This window comes from Neltuma alba, unplaced genomic scaffold (genome assembly GCF_004799145.2).
Source record: "Neltuma alba isolate B1F8T4 unplaced genomic scaffold, ASM479914v2 tig00001639_pilon, whole genome shotgun sequence".
Taxonomy (NCBI): Eukaryota; Viridiplantae; Streptophyta; class Magnoliopsida; order Fabales; family Fabaceae; genus Neltuma; species Neltuma alba.
The window spans coordinates 1,317-19,757 of NW_021632546.1; the positions used below are offsets into that span (position 1 = coordinate 1,317).

The following is an 18,441-nucleotide window of genomic DNA, read 5'->3' on the forward strand; positions in this document are numbered from 1 at the left end:
AGAAGTTTGCTGTGGTCTGAAAGAGTTGGGGTTCAGGATTTGAGCAGAATTGCCAGATGATGGGAAGGATGCACAAAGAAGCAGTAATTTCTCCGGTTATGCTTGTTTACGGAGGAATTCTACAAGAAAAGCTCAAAGAAGTACAAATCACTTGAAGCAGGAAATGCACAAGTGAGAAAGGCATGGGATAAATTATCAGAACAACAAAGAGAGGAATATTGTGAAAGGGCTAAGGCACAAAGACCTCCCACCAAGTCCAAGAAGTATATTGTTCCTTTCTATACAAGATGTGCACCAAAACAATTCATGCAAGTTTGCAAGCACATCAAAGAAAGGAAGGAACTGATGGATAGGCTGAAAAAAATAGGGTTTGACAAGTTGGTTGAAGTGTGTTGTCACACAATTCAAAGAGAATTGTGTGGAGAGTTTATGTCTGCAGTTGATGTTGCATCAAACAACATTTCCATAAGAGGGAAGACAAGGAAATGAGGGCAAAAGATGTGCATGAATTTCTGGGGCTACCATTTGACGGAGAAGAGATTAAAGTAGTTGTGAATAATGAAGATGAAGTGTTCAAGCAGTGGAGGATTGTGTATGGCAATATTCCATACAAGAAGATAGCATCATTGTTGACTGAGGAGAACCAAGATGAAAATTTTGAGGTGCTGTTTGTCATGTATGCATTGGGAACATTGTTATGTCCTAATGCAAGTATTTGTGTGGGTGATTATTTGTTGAAGGTAATACTATCAACAAAGGATAGATTGGATAAGTTTGATTGGTCCTCTTATGTGTTGCATGAACTATATAAGGGGATTGGAGTGTACAAGAAACAATTGGAAAAAGGCAAGTTGACTGAGAAGAAGAAGAATGTGCCAGGTTGTCTATACTTCCTAATGGTAAGTGCTACAATAATTTGTATATTTCTGTTGTCATTTGATGGTCTGAATGTTGTCAATGGTTGCTGTTAACTTATCATTCATGTCACATGCAGTTATATTGTCTACAAAATTTTCCATTGGGAGAAACAAAAGCTGCACATGTAAAGGATGCTGTTGCATATTGGGATGAAAAGAAAGTGCAGCAAAGAGTTAAGGAGGAGAAGGAAAGCAATCGAGGACTCTTGCATCCGGCAAAGCAATCCACCAAATTTGATCCTGAAAATTTAACTCACCCGGTATGTGGACTTGTGGGCTTAATGATTATTTTTTGTTTTTTCTACTGTTGCTTACTGTTCTTCTGAATTTGATTTGTATAGGAGATCAAAAAGACATATACTCGATTAGTGTCTATGCTGGGGGAGGAAATGATGGCCCTTCAGTCAAGACTAATGGAGGGTAGTGGCAATGCAAGTGAAGAGGACAAAGATGAGGCAGAAGAATCTGAAGCAGAAGAGGAAAAAGTTGAGAAAGAAAGTGATTCAGAGGATGAGGAAGAAGATGACAGAAATGAAGAAGAAGAATCTGAATCACAAGATGATAGGAATGAAGAAGAGCAAGAAGCTCAATCAGAAAAGGAGATGGGTGGACAAGAATCACATGACAAGGAAAAAAGAGGATGAAAAGGAAGAAAGAAGGGAAATGAGGACAAAGAAGATGAAGAAGAAAATAAGAGAGAGAAGAAGATGAAGAGGACAAAGAAGCGGATGAGGCCACCCAAGGGAAAGGGAGCGAACATGTGAGGAAATCTACAAGGGTGATAAGTAAGGGGAAAGCTCTTAGGTCTCCATTTCTGGAATTTAAAAGCAAGGCTGGGAAAAAGAGAACAATTGATGATAGGCAAGCTTTATTTGACATGTGCACAGCAAGGTGTAACCATGAGGAGCAAGAGCAGTAAGTATTATGTTTTGGTGACCAATTTTGTATTATGTTACAGAATTTACTGAATTTACTAACTTCATAATTGTTTCATTTGTGTTAGATACTTTGTATCGATGTATGGATACTTCCTAACCCGTGGTGAGTTGCAATGTCTCCAACGTAGAAGATGGATAAACGACAGGGTGAGTCACACGTACATAGTTAATATCAGAATGAGTTATTGCATGCTAAGGAGTTGTAATTTGTTTGTACTTGCAATTTCAGTTTATGACTATGGTGGCGAAGACATTCGTTGGAGATCAAAAGGAAAAAGATGGGCGAGTCAACCGTCATATATTTTCTGCAGATTTCATGCAGAAAATGGTGGCGAATCCTTTAAGGTGGAAATGGGAGGACCATGAAAAAGAAATATTACCTGAATATATTGGATACAATATCGGGGATTGCGATTTCATTTTTGGTCCTACTCTATTTGAAGATCATTGGTTTTGTTATGTTTTTGAGACAAAGACCATGACCTTCCACGCCCTTGACTCGTTGGTTGATAGCATCACATTCATGAGATTACAAGCCGAGGAAGAAGAAGCAAAGAAGAAGGGGGGTGAGCAACAACATGACGCAAAGAAGAAGAAAAAGAGGACAAGTAAAAGGCAGTTCGACCCCAAACAGTTCATGGCAACACAAACTGTGAGTAGTTATTTACAGCTTTTATACTTGTCAATGACTATTATAATTGTTAGTAGCAGTCTGCATAGTTGTCATTACATGCTCCGGTAGTTGTCACTGGATGCTATACTAGTTGTCACCGGATGATCTGTTACTTGTCACTGGATGCCATGCTAGTTGTCACTGTATGCTCTGTCCCTTGTCACTACATGCTGTCGTAGTTGTCACTGGATGCTGTGCTAGTTGTCATTGCATGCTCTGGTAGTTGTCACTGGATGTTGTGCTTGGTGTCACTGGATGATTTGTTACTTGTCACTGGATGATATATTATTTGTTAGTTGTCACTGAATGATCTGTTACTTGTCACTGGATGATATATTAGTTGCCATGGATGCCCTGTTAGTTGTCACCAGATGCTCTGTTAGTTTTCACTGGATGCTCTGTCCCTTGTCACTGGATGCTATGCTAGTTGTCACGGGATGCTCTGTTAGTTATCCCTAGATGCTGTAGTAGTTGTCATTGCATGCTCTGGTAGTTGTCACTAGATGCTTTGTTAGTTGTCACTGGATGCTCTGTCCCTTGTCACTACATGCTCTGTGAGTTGTCACTGGATGTTCTGTAGTTGTCACTGGATGTTCATTATGTGCGTGTGTGTTTTTTTCCAGATGAACTGTTTCCATTCGATGCTACGTGCTGTTAAGCCAGAATTGTTTGCCAATGAGGACGAAATTGACAACGAAGTGAAATGGGCTAAAGTCTATGTGCAGAATGATACGTAAGTGTAGATGTTCTGTTCGATTGTGTTATGTTGTTTTTGTTCACAATAACAATTGCAAGGCGCTAACATATTCAATTTGCTTGGTAGTGATTCATGTGGAGTTCATGTTATCTCTTGGCTACAAGAGTGGGATGGCACCGTTCGGGATGATGCAGGATATACAATGCCACGATACTCTAATGATGAGCTACAAGAGTTGAAGGTTGGCTGTTTGTGGTGGTTGGTGACCCATCCAAGTAATGAACATGGGAGTCAAGTGATGTCGATGCTATCGGACTACAACAAGACCAAGAAGAGGAGATAGAGTGGTCTATGAATTTTTTGTTCTCTTAGCCCATGATATGTGTTGTTAAGATGATTAGCAAATAGGTCATTTTGTAACAAACTGATCAGGTTATGTTTATAATATTATTACCTTTGTCATCACATTGTAATACTAATTTGTTAGGGTTTTATTACATTCTTAATTATCGAAAACAACGTCAGTTATCCAAAATAACAACTAATATAACAGGAGTTAATGACAAGTAATACAAGAATTTCATAACAAGTCACAGTGTTCCATTGACAAGTCACAGTGCACCATTGACAGGTCATGGTGCCCTATTGACAAGTCATAGTGCAACTATTGACAAGTCACGGTACTCCATTGACAAGTCACAATGCTCTCTTGACAGCGACCATTGACAAGGGACAGTGTTCACACAAACAAGTCATAGTGACAAGTCACAGAGCTCCATTGACAAGTCATAGTGCAACCATTGACAAGGGACAGTGTTGCCATTAACAAGTCACAGTGCTGTATTGACAAGTCACAAAGCTCCATTGATAAGTCATAGTGCTCCATTGACAAGGGACAGTGAAGCCATTAACAAGTCACAGTGCTGCATTGACAAGTCACAGAGCTCCATTGACAAGTAACCGGATAAACATTGACAAGGGACAGTGTTGTTATTGACAAGCAACAGTGCTCCATTGACATGTCACAGAGCCACCACTGACAGGGGACAAGGGAGAGGTAAGTTTTTGACACTTCATTAATAATGATTATATATAACCATACAACCAAAATATAATATGACAAAGTGATTGTAAATATCATTTCATGGTCAAAAAGGTTATGTTACTTGAATTCATGTTGTTGACAACTTACATCAGCAAATTCATTGACAAGTCGTAGTGCAATGATTGACAAGTCATTACAGGGCTAGTGACAACTCAGGGTGCAGGTAATGACAACTAAAATGACAGTACAATGTAACATGCCAATTCATAGCCAACTTTCATTTACACTTTCATATACATGAAACTACACCTATTTCACAACCCATCCCAAAAAAAACATAGGGGTTGCATGTCATAATGAAACTAACCAGTGGTGTGTATCCATTTACAAAAAATTTCCTTCACACCCATTTACAAAATATTCTCTTCACATCCATATACAAAAAATAGCTGACTTCAATTTGTTCTCAGCTGGGATTTGGGTTCTTGCATGTCTTGGCAGTGTGTCCAGGCTCTTTGCATCTTCCACAATGATAAACCTTCTTATTTTGGAACTGAGATTCTATCCTATTAATCCTTGGCCTTCCTGGAGGCCTTTTGGTTATCGGTGGATGCAAGAATGTTTGGGTCAGCATATGACTCACAGTAGGTGCATCAGGCTGTGGGCAATCATGTGTTGCAATTGGCCTCATGCTACTTGCATATATTTTCTCCTGTGTGGACAATTTGTAACAATCATCTACATAATCATACACACTACGGTGAACTAGTTTGATTGCTGCACAAGCATGTGGACAAGGTATTCCACTCATTTGCCATGCCAAACATGTGCATCTGTGAGAAATCAGATCAACAGCAACATAGATGATGCGTCCCTCACGTATTGTCTGCACCGAAATATGGTCATCACCATAATATGTTGCCTCCATACACGCACCTCTTGCTATTTGTTCCGACAACTTTGATTCAATATTGGGTCCTACACCATTTTTCCAGCTTTTCATCCCCATTTTGCTAGCAACCATCTTCTTGGCCAACTTCTCTTGATGCTCTTGTATCAAAACCGGCAAGGCGTGCTTCCTTTCTTTCAACATCCATGCATTAAAAGACTCAGCAAGATTATTGGTGATGTTATCCCATCTCTTAAAAGGAAATTTACTTTGCGCCCATCTATCCACATCCCCATGAGATTCAACCCATTGTGCCAATTGAGGACAAAACAATCTAAATTTCCCATTGCAACATTAAACTCATTATCATGCCTTGCATATGCAATTCCATCAAGTAAATTAAGTGCATTCTCCTTGTTATTTTCTGAGGTCCGTCTCACACCTCTATTGATTTTCACATACTGCGCACTATAATTTTCTTTCACATGTCGATAGCAAAAAGCATGTCTATCACCATCAAATATTGTCTTGACAGCACCGATAATAGCATTACTCCGATCTGAGACAATTGTCACTTGTGCTGATCTGGTTATTTCTTTCAGATTCTGTAGATACCAAGTCCATTCATCATTTGTTTCCCCGCTAACAATACCATATGCTAAAGGAAACAACTCATTGTCTGCATCAAATGCACAAGCTGATAATAAAGTTCCTTTGTAAGGACCACTCAAATGACATCCATCTATATAAATAATTGGTCTGCAACCTTCCACAAAGCCTTTAATTGAGCATCCATATGCAATGAATAGCCTCTCAAATCGGTTGCTATCTGAGCCTTCCCATCTTGCAACTGTGTCAGGATCAGTTTCCATGAGTCTCTCACACATCCAAGGGATTACCTTATAAGAATCTTCTACTCGACCATGTAATTCCATTACTGCTCTCTTCCTAACCCTATATGCTTGAGTATAGTTCAATTGCACTCCATATTCTTTATACAAGTCCTTTCTGATTTCATTAGGACTCTTGTCAACATTGCACCTCAAGTCATCAATCACAATCGAAGCAGCTAAATTTGACCTTCCTGAGTGAGGTACAATTAAGTTGTCCTGTGCATGATGAATGTGTTCACTTTTGTACGTTCTGATAGTTAAAAACTCAGTATCTTGATGTGCTCCCATTGAATATGCACCCATATACCATGGACAACCATCAACCTTGCACTTCACAATGATCTTTTGCTGATTATTCTTAATGAAAACGTACGAAAACTTCTGGCATAAGCTGTACTTGTATAATGTTTTCCGGAGAGTAGTGGCATTTGGAAATATTTGTCCTTCTCCAATAATCAAATCCTTCCATTTTGTGGAATTCATTTGTGGTGTAGGTGTTGGGATCATTTCAACAGCACAAGGAATTGATTGTGGCTCTCCAATCACATCAAATAAGGTAGGTGGAGACATAGACAATTCATTGATACCTCCAAATGATTGATCAATCCTGCAAAAAATGACAAGTCAGGGTGCATGTATTGACAAGTTGGTAGCAATACAGTAACAACTGACATACTAAGAAATCACAATAACAGTTTTCTTAAACTATACTTACACATCTTGCTCCTCCATTGTATTATCTCTTGTTGCTTCTATGTGGTCCTCATTTTCATTTTCTTCGACATACACATGACCACTTTCTTCATTGAACTTTATCAAATGTTCCACCCCATCATCATCTACCAACTCCACAAAAGTTTTTTTATCAAACACAACAGAGAATTTCAGAAGAAATGAGTTGCTTTCTTTTCCAGCAATTGATGATATAATTTCTTTCAATTCTTCATAACTTGTGCCCTCCTTTACATTGGTTGCTCTTACACTACCTCCCACATATCTCATATTATCTTCTCCATCATTTATAAACTTTCCCCCTATGTGAACAAAGCAAAATAGATGTTTTCCAGACGTAGTCGCCATCAGTAACTGAAACCTGCATCAACCAGCACGCAACTGTCATTGACAACTTAAGGAGCTACATTGACAAGTATAGCGGCACACATTGACAACAATCGCGGCCTGATTGACAACACAATCCCATTTCGTGCTAAGGGTTTCTACCCTCACTAACCTTCATCTTTTTCTTCCTTTGCCACTGAACTAGCATCAGAACACAGGAAAACCACCCAAAAACAACCCAAAAACAGAGCACCCATTATCATTCTACACACCCAACTTAAATCACAACACACACCAACAAAAAACACAGCTTCTCCATTCATTAACATCTGAATCCTAAACCAAAAACACAAGCTTTGAAATACCATCAGTAACTGAAACCTGCATCAACCAGCACGCAACTGTCATTGACAACTTAAGGAGCTACATTGACAAGTATAGCGGCACACATTGACAACAATCGCGGCCTGATTGACAACACAATCCCATTTCGTGCTAAGGGTTTCTACCCTCACTAACCTTCATCTTTCTCTTCCTTTGCCACTGAACTAGCATCAGAACACAGGAAAACCACCCAAAAACAACCCAAAAACAGAGCACCCATTATCATTCTACACACCCAACTTAAATCACAACACACACTAACAAAAACCACAGCTTTTCCATTCATTAACATCTGAATCCTAAACCAAAAACAAAAGCTTTGAAATACCATCAGTAACTCAAACCTCTATCAACCAGCACGCAACTGTCATTGACAACTTAAGAAGCTACATTGACAAGTGTAGCGGCACACATTGACAACAATCGCGGCCTGATTGACAACACAATCCCATTTCGTGCTAAGGGTTTCTACCCTTACTAACCTTCATCTTTTTCTTCCTTTGCCACTGAACTAGCATCAGAACAGAGCAAAACCACCCACAAGCAACTCAAAACAGAGCACCCATGATTATCCTACACACCCAACTTAAATCACCAACACACACCAACCAAAAACACAGCTTTTCTATTGATTAACTTGTGAATCCCATTTCCAAAACCACCCACAAGCAACCCAAAAACACAAAAACGATTTTTTCATTTCCCATTTCCAAACAAACAAAAGCACAATCTGTCAAGAAAGGTAGGAGAGAAGAGGAAAGAAAGTTTCACACCTGAAAGTTTGTGGAGATTCACATGGAAATTCATCATCAATGGCTGCTTCCCTCTTTCCCAATGTCTTCTTTCTCAAGCATATTGCGCGGGAAGTCTCACCCAAAATGAAATGCTGCTGCTTCGTTTCTGATGGCTTAGGGCAGGGCAAGAGAGTAATTTACAGATTCTGAAAATTGCATCTAAGTCCCTTTGGGACTTCAGAAAAATTATGACATTTCAGGGGACCTTTTTGCTGTATTTTGTTCTCCATGGGACCTCAATGTCATTTTCCCTTTTTTTTACAGAACAAGTCTTGGGATTTTGGTAAGTTGGGGTAAAGGTTTGAATTAAAAAGTTTAGACTCTTTTTTGAGTCTGCCGAAAGAAAGAACAAGCTTTGATGGCTCTGCGACAGCAGGTGAGGTAGAAACGTGACGTGGACGTCATAGGGTGGTGGCGGAGCAAAGGGATGGTTAGTAGAGGAGAGCATGCCTTTCTTCTGCAAGTAGCCTTTGAAGAAAACAAGGAAATCATCATCATATACAAGGGGTGGAGCAAGGTGACAGCCGAGCAATTTTGTTTTAGATGAATGACTGTTTGGTAAGATAGAAAAATATTTTAGAAAGTATTTTTTTACATAAAATAAGATAAATTTTTTATATATTTATTTCGTAAAAATATTTTAAAAATTATGATTTAGTTTTTTTTCAAATATATACTAAAATAAATACGGGAGGAAACTTATCTTAAAATAGCATTTTTGTAAGAAAGTATGAAGACTCCTCAAACTCCCCCATCAACTTAAACAGTACAGTTTTTCTTGGACACTGACTTGATGCAGGATAGGAATAGGGATAGGGAAAGGGAGAAAATAGAGAAATACATACTAGAAAAGAGGCAGGGAAAGGAAGAAAGAAGGGGCGGCGGGTAGCAAAACAGGTTGTGAAATAGAGGAAAAGAGAGAAGGAGAAACTCAATAGTCAATAATCAAATTTAAATGATTGAATATTTAGGAATGTAATTATAGTAAATTAGATTGAAGAGCTCCTCCGCTTGATCAAATGATAGAAATAGGCAAAAAAAAAAAAAAGAAAGAAGAAATGATTGAAGGTTCTAAAATATTTAAAGAGTGCCAAAAAAAGATTTGAAAATTAAATGAAGAGATTGTCAATTAAGTAGTTATCTTATTTTTATTGTGAACCTTTATGATTTATTGTAATTTCATTTTAGAATGTTAATCCCTAAAATTATAGTTGAGGTTATAAATAGCATCTAAATACATCTTAAATTATATTAGAACAATAATGAAAAAATTGCATTGAGGTTCCCCTAAGAGAAATAAATACAAAAAATCCCTTGAAATCATCAAATTAATTTGAAGTTTCAAGTTCTAAGAGATTTCATTATAAAAGATTCCACTTGTTCAATTATTAAACCGTCCTCATCTATTTTTTGAAGTATAGATTTATGAGCTAAGAAAATATGTTGTTAATATTCGATAGTTATTAATTTTTATATCTTAAATTTTTAATGATTGTCTTTTTAATTGTCAATACACGCTGTTGAGTGTTAAAAAATGTGTCGTTAATATCTGCTAAGATAACTGTTAATTGCTACACATTGAGTTGTTTATGACTGCTCACACATACTTTTAAAAAAACTTGATAAAATTTGGGGAAAAAAAGGATAAGGTTAATTTAGCAATTGAACAATTAAAATCTCTTGAAAATTTATATTAATTTAATAATCCGAAACCAAACTCTTCTATTAATAGGAAAATTGCATTAAATGGGAAACTGGACGGGTGACTTTGCTCTAGGCCCATAGTGGCATCTCCATGGGTCAGTTTGCTGTTGGGCCACAGTGATATACCCGAAAAGAAGAAATCCAACACAAAAAGATTTGTAATGTTTGTGTTTTTTAAATTTTATTTTCTTTTTGAAAAATCTTTTTTTTGGGGTCCGCTAAACCCTCCTTAATCCTTCGTTCCTTCCGGAACCGTGAGTTCACTTTTGCGAGCACGTAGCCCAGCCCCGTCGCACCGTCCACCCACCGGCCGTCCACCGTCCATCGGGTCCCGTTGACGGCTGCCTATCTGTCAAATCGATGCTGTCTTCTGCCGAAACACTCCATGTCTGATAGAGCTTTCTTGCAAATAAATTCGCGGTATTTCTGGCTGAATCGGCTCTTGTCTGCCACATTGGGTGCTTCTAAGACGTATTTTGGAATCGTTGTTTTTCTCCTGCTGTCTTATATTCGCTACTTATAGATGAACAAATCATTGTATATTCTCCGCTTCCATCTACGAGTTTGAAATCGAGCTCCGTTCAATGGCAACATGTTGTCCAAGTTGCTCCAAGTTCACACCAAGTTCTTTTCTTCCACACTCTTCTCTCTTACCTTCTCTCTTCAGTGTTCCTTCTAGTTCTGTGAGGCCTGTTAGTCTCCGTTGTTTCTATAATCGTCAAAGACTTTGGCTTCGATCAAGCCGTCGTTGTGGTCCTCTACGAGCTACGTCGTGCAGTAATATTGAGTCTGGAGAACTGCCAGAAGCTCAGAATGCTCTTTCAAAACTTCTTCAAGAATTTGGGATTTCTGAGGAGGAATCTAATTCTATTGCGTCTAATTCACCAAAGTATTTGAGTATGTTGGTTGATGAAGTTTGGGAAAGGGACGAACTTTCAATGTGGGAGAAGCAAATTGATGGGTTCCAGGATAAAGTGGTTCACATTGCCAGGGAGAAAGGTGATAATGGCAAAGTTGCATACTTGGAGAGTCTCGGTTTGAGCCTCTCTTCAGCTATGAATGTGGCCAGATATCTTTCTGCAGAAACACTTACAACACTCATTCTTAAGGTAAGCTACTTTTCTTTGTGCTGATAACTTCAGACTCTAAAGTTGTATCGATCAAAATTTTCAACTTCAGTCTCTTCAACACTATCAATTTTTACTTAATGGTGCAATTAACATTATATGCCAACCCTAATTGTTCCTGCTTATAGGTCAAGTGTATGAAGGAACTGTTCTTTTCTGGCAGTGAAAGTTATGAATTCCCGACCAGAAGAGTTCGCAATATGATGATGCAGATATCAATTCCTATTGATGAAGATCTGCAGCAGACTTTGTCCTTTTTTGAGAAGGTTGAATATGTGTTTGTCTTTCAGCAATGTTCTGTTGTGTTTTGCTCTTCAAACATTTTTATTTTTTGTAATCCCTACCCCCGCTTTTGTTGGTTCTGTATTAATTTTTAATTTAGATGTTATTTTTTAAATATTTGGTCTCTTATAAAATTTTCAGCTGAATTTTTTGTCTCCTGCCGTAGGTTGAAGCAAGGCGAGGAGGTTTAAATATGTTGAATTCCAGCGATGCTGCTTTTGATTTTTTAATTGAATCATTTCCCCGTCTACTTTTGTTATCTGTAAAATTTCACATGAAACCATTAGCGGCGTTTCTTGAGAGTGTTGGAATCCAAAGAGGTCTCATCAGAAATATACTGTTGACTTTTCCTCCCTCTTTGCTATGGAACATTGAAGTATTTAAAACTCGAGTACTAGCCTTGAAAGAGGTATTTCAATTTTATTTTGGATTTTTATGTTTATTTTAATTCACAAAATCTAGTTTTCTTTTATTTTTAATCAAAATCCACGTCATTTTTAATAATTTTTAACAGCGAAGGTTATATTATTTCTGGGAATTAGCATTCTTTTCTTGTGTACTTCTCAAATGAGCTTGGTGTGATCTCATCTCAGTCTCTCTTTCATTGTCATTAAATTTTGACCTCCACGTTCTTTACATGGAACTTCGAAATCTTTGTCATGCGGGTGATTAATCAATCAAAGTTTGTCATTCTGGAAATCATTTAATTCCATCCTCATGCAGCATTCTTTGCAACTATGCACTCTTGTGTTGCTTAAAGTAGCTAAAGCAATGACTAGTGCATAAAGAATGCTTTTCTTTTTTTACTGGTATTTATTCTGTTGAACTGAGAATTAAAATGCTACACTTAAACCTAATTCTTAATGTCATTACCATTCTGTGATTAAGAATTGATTAGCTGTTTATTTTGTAGATTGGGCGTGTAAATGACAATTATGCTAAGTTGCTGTTAAAATATCCATGGATACTGTCTAAAAGCATTCAAGACAATTATCAAGAGGTTGTCTCTTTGTTTGATTCAGAGAAGGTACGGGCTTCTGTTTACATGTGTTAATTTTGTGTGCTTATGTGCCTAGGTCATGTCATATGTAGATTATAAGATGAGTTTGAAAACAAAGACAGAGGATCAATTTTGGTGATGGTTCTGCTAGAAAAGTTATTTCTTCCCTAATTACTGGTTGTAAAGTGAGTTGAGTGGTCTTGGTTTCTGATGGGACCCTCTTATACACAAACTTACAATAAAACTAAAAGTAAAAAATAAACAAGGGAACACTTGAGATTGATAATGGTTTTACTGAATAACAAGGGAATAGATGACTTTTACACACTGATACAAAAGCTATATAAGCTACAAGATTACAAGCTAACAAGGAACAGAACAAAATACACAAACAGAACAAGATACAACACAATGGACTGATAGACTTGCCAAACTTTTGAGAGGTTGGCTCTCTACAACCCAAGGGCCAAGATCACAGTTCAAATTCTCCACACCCCCTGCCCGGGGGGGTGAACCCCAAAGAGATGGTTTATAGACCTGAACAAAAAGTAATTTTCCCTTTTTATGCATCTTCCTAAACATGATCCTATCAGTTTCTTATGAAAAAAGAGCAAGCTAGTAGTTGTATGATGCATTATATTCAATGAGTTCGGTGTCATCAAGGTAGAAAGACCTGGTTAGCTTCCCTGATATTTATTACTCAAGGAACATTTTGCTGTTTTCCTCCATATACCTGTATAACATATAGTAAATGAATGGAGTGAAGACCTTAAACGAATGGGAATAATCGATGTTGTTATAATGCTATTTTAAAATGTCCAATGAAATAATGCTAAAGTACACTTTCTGACTCTTGATTATGCATGAGTTCAGTCTAGTAGAACAAAAAGTTGCAACTGATTCTGAAAACTTACACGTGGCAGTTTTTAGTGCCCCATGATGTTTCATTCTCTGAAAGCGTTGCATTATTAACATAGTGCAATCGTATCTCTATCAATATAATAGTGATTAACTATTTAATCATCCACCAATCTCCCATCTCATTACATGTCAATTCTTTGAATTCAATACAATAGTGATTAATTATTTAATCATCCACCAATCTCCCATCTTATTACATGTCAATTCTTTGAATTCTATGCAAACATAACGATAGTCAAAAGTCAAAACTCTTGCAACTTCAGGGGCAAGAACAACAATGTATAGAAATACTGAGCTATTAACAGAATGCTTCATGATAGGTTCCGAAGGCATTCGTGGATCGTGCAATCAAAAGCTGGCCCCATATATTGGGCTGTTCACCGAGCAAGCTAAAACTGATGGTTGATCGGTTTCGTGAACTAGGAGTTCAACACAAGAAGTTGGGTAAAGTCATTGCTAAAAGTCCTCAGCTACTGCTACAGAAGCCGCAAGACTTTGTCAAGGTAGTCCTGTTTTCATCCTAATGTATCCTCTGCTTTGCATACTCCTTTAGCCATTGCTAGTTAAAGTAGCTTGATGCATTTAAAGCATTTTCCATATTTTGTTAAGATAAAAATGCTTATTCATTTTCATAACAATTCCGAATTTCTACTCTCTAGCATATTGAACACATTTTTTGCCCTTCAATGTCTTTATTTTTTGGGTATCCATATGGAAATTAGTTTGCACATGCACTTAAATATCCATCAAAGGATTACACTGATGTTTTTGAGGTATCTAATGTGAATCCTCGTAAGAAAATATTTTTCTTTCTTGTTCTGAATTTTTTTGCTTTCGAAGATATTCCTATTCTTCAATTCAGGATACAGCTTCTTTGCTTTATTGTTCTTGTTCAAAACCATGGACCCACTATATTAGCAAATTGGCTTTAAAAAAAGAGCATTGGCTTGAAAGTTTCAGATAATCAGTTTGATCCCCTTGCTCCTTCAATACATTCAGGGTCTCAGTCACTGTTACCGTATTCCCAACTATTATGATGACTATGAGCTTATTTGTTTTCATTATGGAATCTCTTGCAAATGATTTCAGCTGACTATATGTCTGTTGGTGGACCTTAAGACTAGAGAGTTATCTGATGATGTGACCTACTGAATTGACATTCAGCAGTACATTTTGTTGATGCAGGATCCAGTAAAGAACATGCCTTGACCCCTCAGTTTCTTGGCTTTAAACCATTTCAACTCTCTGTTTATTTAACTATTTATGGGTTAACCACTCATTCAACATGGCTTAAGTTTCCCATGCTCCGTATTCATTGTCAAAACTGAAAAAAATTGTGGAATCATGTTAGAACTTCAGATTACGGAGTGTGAGTGGTGTGTTTTTCTTAGGAAGGGAATGTGCAGCGGTTTAAAACAGTGCTCCCTTAAACTGCCTTCTGCTTCAACAACTTAGAACTTTTTGGCACTTGATTGTTGAATATCTCTTGCTTTATCTTTTAGTGGTTAGTTCTTCTTGCCTTGGCAGAAGCACACTTCTTGGTGCAACTGGTACATCTAAGACTGTTTTTTGAGCTGTATAAAATTGCTGTGTTGCTATTGTTTAATTGTAGAGTAATCTCCCTGTTCATTGTTGTTCATAGGTTGTTCTGTTCTTTGAAAATATGGGGTTTGATAGACAAACAATCGGGACAATATTGGCTCGCTGTCCTGAAATCTTTGCTGCCTGCCCTATCAAAACTCTCAAGAGAAAGGTTGAGTTCCTACATGGTATTGGTGTTTCTGAAGCTCACCTTCCACGGGTTATAAAAAAGTATCCAGAGCTTCTTGTGTCTGACCCCGACAGAACTATGCTACCCAGGTATTGTTCTGACTCATTTTACAACCGAGTTCATTCTTTAATTCATAAACTTGTATCTTCTGGTTTTCCATTCATATCATGGTTGCGTTTTTACTTTAACCTGGTCAATGTTTTGCTAACAACCAGGATCTCTCTGGGTATCCTTGCAGTTAGTGGTTGTTTACTGATTTGAACGTTCTTGGTCCTTTTGAATTGCCTTAAATCTGAGCCTTGTATGAATTGCTACTCTCGTTCCTGGTTTCTCTTTTATTCATCAACAAGTGTTTTGGGAAGATACCCAATAATCGTGCACTGCTTAGATGCAAGATCCAGATTTCTTTGATCCTTAAATATGACATGACAAGTAAAGAAAAAAGAGAAGGTGTTTTTGGGGGAGGTGCAGGAAGACCTTGTCTGATACTCTAAACGAAATGGCAAATGAAATGACAAAAATATCTGATGATAGTAAACGACCTCCATGTCCATACTTTAGGATTAAAGGAAAAAAAAAGTGGCCTAGTGTATATAAGGCTTTCACCCGGTGAGGTCTTGGGAGGGATAAATATATATGCAGCCATACTTTCAGTTAATAGAAGTTAAAAACAAAGAGTATTCGTGATATTTCAGAACAAGAAAAGAAAGGTAATGTCTTTCCCTTCAGTTAATAGAAGGTAATATCTGATGATTTAAGCTTGTGGCATCATTGTGCAGGTTGATGTACTTGATGAAATTAGGACTATCTGAAAGAGACGTTGCATTCATGGTACGATCATTTTCTCCTCTGCTTGGATACAGCATTGAAGAGGTTTTGAGACCCAAAGTAGAATTCCTGGTGAACACCATGGAGAGGCCAGTGAGGGACGTGGTGGGGTACCCCAGGTACTTTAGCTATTCTCTAGAGAAGAAGATAAAACCAAGATATTGGGTGCTTAAAGGAAGGGATATTGAGTGTAGTTTGAAGGATATGCTCTCGAAAAATGACGAAGAATTTGCTGCTGAATATATGAATCTTCCATTAACTCATTCCTGAAGAATGGATTTTTGTCATGTTAGGCTGTAAATTTCATGCCTTAGGCTTCCAAGTATATATTTATTTTCATAGGTTTGAAGCGATCAAAAGTCGAGAGCAGAGTCGAGCGAAGGCCGCTCGTTTGTTTTCCCAATTCTTTTTGCATAGCCACAAGAAGATGGACATGTCATGGTGTTGCTGTGTGGGCATGCGCATGCATGTTTTTAAAATTTTTCTAATTTTATAATTATTTGATATTTGGTAGGACTAAAATTTAAATTTGAATATTATAGGGCCTGAATGAATGCAGAGTAGCTATCTTAGGATTTTTTTTTTCAATCCATAAAATTCAGACTAAATTATTTTGTAAAATTGAGTCCTTTAACTAGTCATAAGAGAGAACTGAAACCCCTACTACACACGCACGCAGAGAGAGATATATATATATATATATATATATATATATAAAAAACAGAGGCCAAGGCAAATTATGTGCACCCTCTTATCTTAAATATAAGAGATAGAAAAGCTTATTTGGATTTTAAATATAAGATTTTAATTAATTAAAAAAATTAATTTTATCTTTCAAATATGTAATTTTTTCCCTTCAAATATTCATATTTGATTACACATATTATGCAAAATTTTTATCTAAGAGTAGTCTAACTCACATGATTAAAGAGGATATCTTAAAATGAAAAAAGCACATATTTATTATAAGTAATTTACTTAATTAATTTTGTTAATATCTACAAACCAGTCATTTAGATTTTATGTTAAGAACGAGAACTAAATGAGAACCAAAAGAAATAAGAAGTGCAGGGATAAAGATCCCAAGACGCGGTCATTTCACATTGCACTCTTAATATACTCCGGAGCTAGCTCAACGTAGACATATCCATTTCTCTTACAAAGACGGTGTTTTGAAATAATATCAACAATCATATTTGATTTTCTAGAAATGCAGTAAATGCAAACAAGTCAGTCACGTCTCATTATCTCTTGTGCAAACTCAAATTGTGAAAAATACATGTGACCTCTGTTTCTAAGTTCTAAATATAAGATCTAGTTTGTAATATAAATTATATAATAAACTAAGGGCCTATTTAGAATAACTTGTAAGTAGATTTTTAACCATGATTTATGGAATACAAATATGTAAAAGGAGTTTTATTTTGATTTATGTGAAACATGTTTATAATTACTCTTTAAATGTGATTCCAAACATGCTTTAGTTCTTATATTTAGGATCAAAGATAATATTTGGATGTCGTGGAATTAGTGAGTTTATTCATTGTGACTCAAAAATACTACATTGAGTCTCAAATTACTTATAGGAGAAAAGTTTGGTTACTTCTAGGATTACTGATGCAATTTTTTAATTTTATACATATTTAACTTTTGTTGGAGAGAGAGAAAGGATAGAGAGGTAAGAATAATTTGCAAGGAAAAACTTCAGTAAGAATAAATTTGAAAAATTGCATCAATGTAATGCATTTTATAGTAAGTGAGAATGAATTAAAAGTCATTTATAATAGGAATTAGAGTCATAATATTCTTCAAGTCAAGGTAAGATAGCCCAGAATTCCTCGACCTTTTCCATCTGATGAGTTGCTACTCTTCATTATATTAGATTGTGTTGTACATTGATTTAAAAATTTTTAACTAATTTTCTTAGTCTGTAAACAATTGTCAAAAGTAACTTGCATAATACTCCTCTGGTCCTTATTATAAGACCCCATTTGACTTTTTATTTGGTCCTAATTATAAGATCCCAATCCATTTTGCCTCTTATATTTATGCATTTTTTTCCAAGATAATCCTTCTAATAATGATAGTTTTAGCCAATATACTTAATTAGCAAGGATATTTTAGGAATGACAACAGTTATTTATTATAAATAACCAACTTAACTTACTTCCTTAATCTCTTCAAATAAGTCAATTGGGTCTTATAATTAGGACCGGAGGAGTATTATATTGTGTTGTTCGTTAATTTTGGGTTGATTGCATAGATTGAATATCACTAATCGATGAGGAGCTGTTGCCAATTTTGAAGCAGCCCATCTCATTGTAATTTTTTTAAACGGTAAATTTCTTAAGAGAAATATTATCAAAATTGTAATCATTTGGTCTAACCAGCTTAGGCGTGACATAATTTCTTGGTAATTGTAGGAAACTTAAGTACATTAAATAATATAATCTTTATGCTTATTATGGCATGATATATAACTTTAGATGCAAGGAAGGAATAAAATAACCATATCTACT

The 18,441-nt window shown here is 36.5% G+C and overlaps 3 protein-coding genes across 3 annotated transcripts; 2 read left to right on the forward strand and 1 right to left on the reverse strand.

Moving 5' to 3' along the window:
- The first annotated feature begins 485 nt into the window (after positions 1 to 485).
- Positions 486 to 2,787, forward strand: LOC114760482 (uncharacterized). Its single transcript, XM_028949740.1, has 7 exons — positions 486 to 899; positions 995 to 1,177; positions 1,259 to 1,402; positions 1,750 to 1,832; positions 1,921 to 2,002; positions 2,085 to 2,507; positions 2,752 to 2,787. The coding sequence occupies exons 1-7, from the start codon at positions 486 to 488 to the stop codon at positions 2,785 to 2,787; spliced, it is 1,365 nt and encodes a 454-aa protein (XP_028805573.1).
- Positions 2,788 to 4,736: 1,949 nt separating this feature from the next.
- LOC114760491 (uncharacterized) lies at positions 4,737 to 6,784 on the reverse strand. Its single transcript, XM_028949747.1, has 3 exons — positions 6,768 to 6,784; positions 5,622 to 6,659; positions 4,737 to 5,493 (listed from the first exon to the last, which is right to left on the reverse strand). Exons 1-3 carry the CDS (start codon positions 6,782 to 6,784, stop codon positions 4,737 to 4,739), a joined length of 1,812 nt encoding a protein of 603 aa, XP_028805580.1.
- A 3,719-nt stretch (positions 6,785 to 10,503) lies between these two features.
- On the forward strand, positions 10,504 to 16,435 carry LOC114760653 (transcription termination factor MTERF2, chloroplastic). The gene is made up of 7 exons (XM_028949937.1): positions 10,504 to 11,102; positions 11,249 to 11,386; positions 11,569 to 11,811; positions 12,316 to 12,429; positions 13,644 to 13,826; positions 14,966 to 15,183; positions 15,874 to 16,435. The coding sequence occupies exons 1-7, from the start codon at positions 10,578 to 10,580 to the stop codon at positions 16,190 to 16,192; spliced, it is 1,740 nt and encodes a 579-aa protein (XP_028805770.1). The 5' UTR covers positions 10,504 to 10,577; the 3' UTR covers positions 16,193 to 16,435.
- The last annotated feature ends 2,006 nt before the right edge of the window (positions 16,436 to 18,441 follow it).

What these genes read in the sequence shown, in the direction of transcription:
- LOC114760491 (XM_028949747.1), bottom strand. An exon ending in AAAGAAAATTATAGTGCGCA is followed by an intron (nt 5,494 to 5,621) that starts GTATGTGAAAAT and finishes TGGGAAATTTAG; the next exon opens with ATTGTTTTGTCCTCAATTGG.
- LOC114760653 (XM_028949937.1), top strand. Translation starts at nt 10,578, where the DNA reads ATGGCAACATGTTGTCCAAGTTGCTCCAAGTTCACACCAAGTTCTTTT. An exon ending in CTTTGTCCTTTTTTGAGAAG is followed by an intron (nt 11,387 to 11,568) that starts GTTGAATATGTG and finishes CTCCTGCCGTAG; the next exon opens with GTTGAAGCAAGGCGAGGAGG. An exon ending in CTTTGTTTGATTCAGAGAAG is followed by an intron (nt 12,430 to 13,643) that starts GTACGGGCTTCT and finishes GCTTCATGATAG; the next exon opens with GTTCCGAAGGCATTCGTGGA.
- LOC114760482 (XM_028949740.1), top strand. Translation starts at nt 486, where the DNA reads ATGAGGGCAAAAGATGTGCATGAATTTCTGGGGCTACCATTTGACGGA. An exon ending in CTGAAGCAGAAGAGGAAAAA is followed by an intron (nt 1,403 to 1,749) that starts GTTGAGAAAGAA and finishes TTTAAAAGCAAG; the next exon opens with GCTGGGAAAAAGAGAACAAT. An exon ending in AGTTCATGGCAACACAAACT is followed by an intron (nt 2,508 to 2,751) that starts GTGAGTAGTTAT and finishes ATGCTCTGGTAG; the next exon opens with TTGTCACTGGATGTTGTGCT.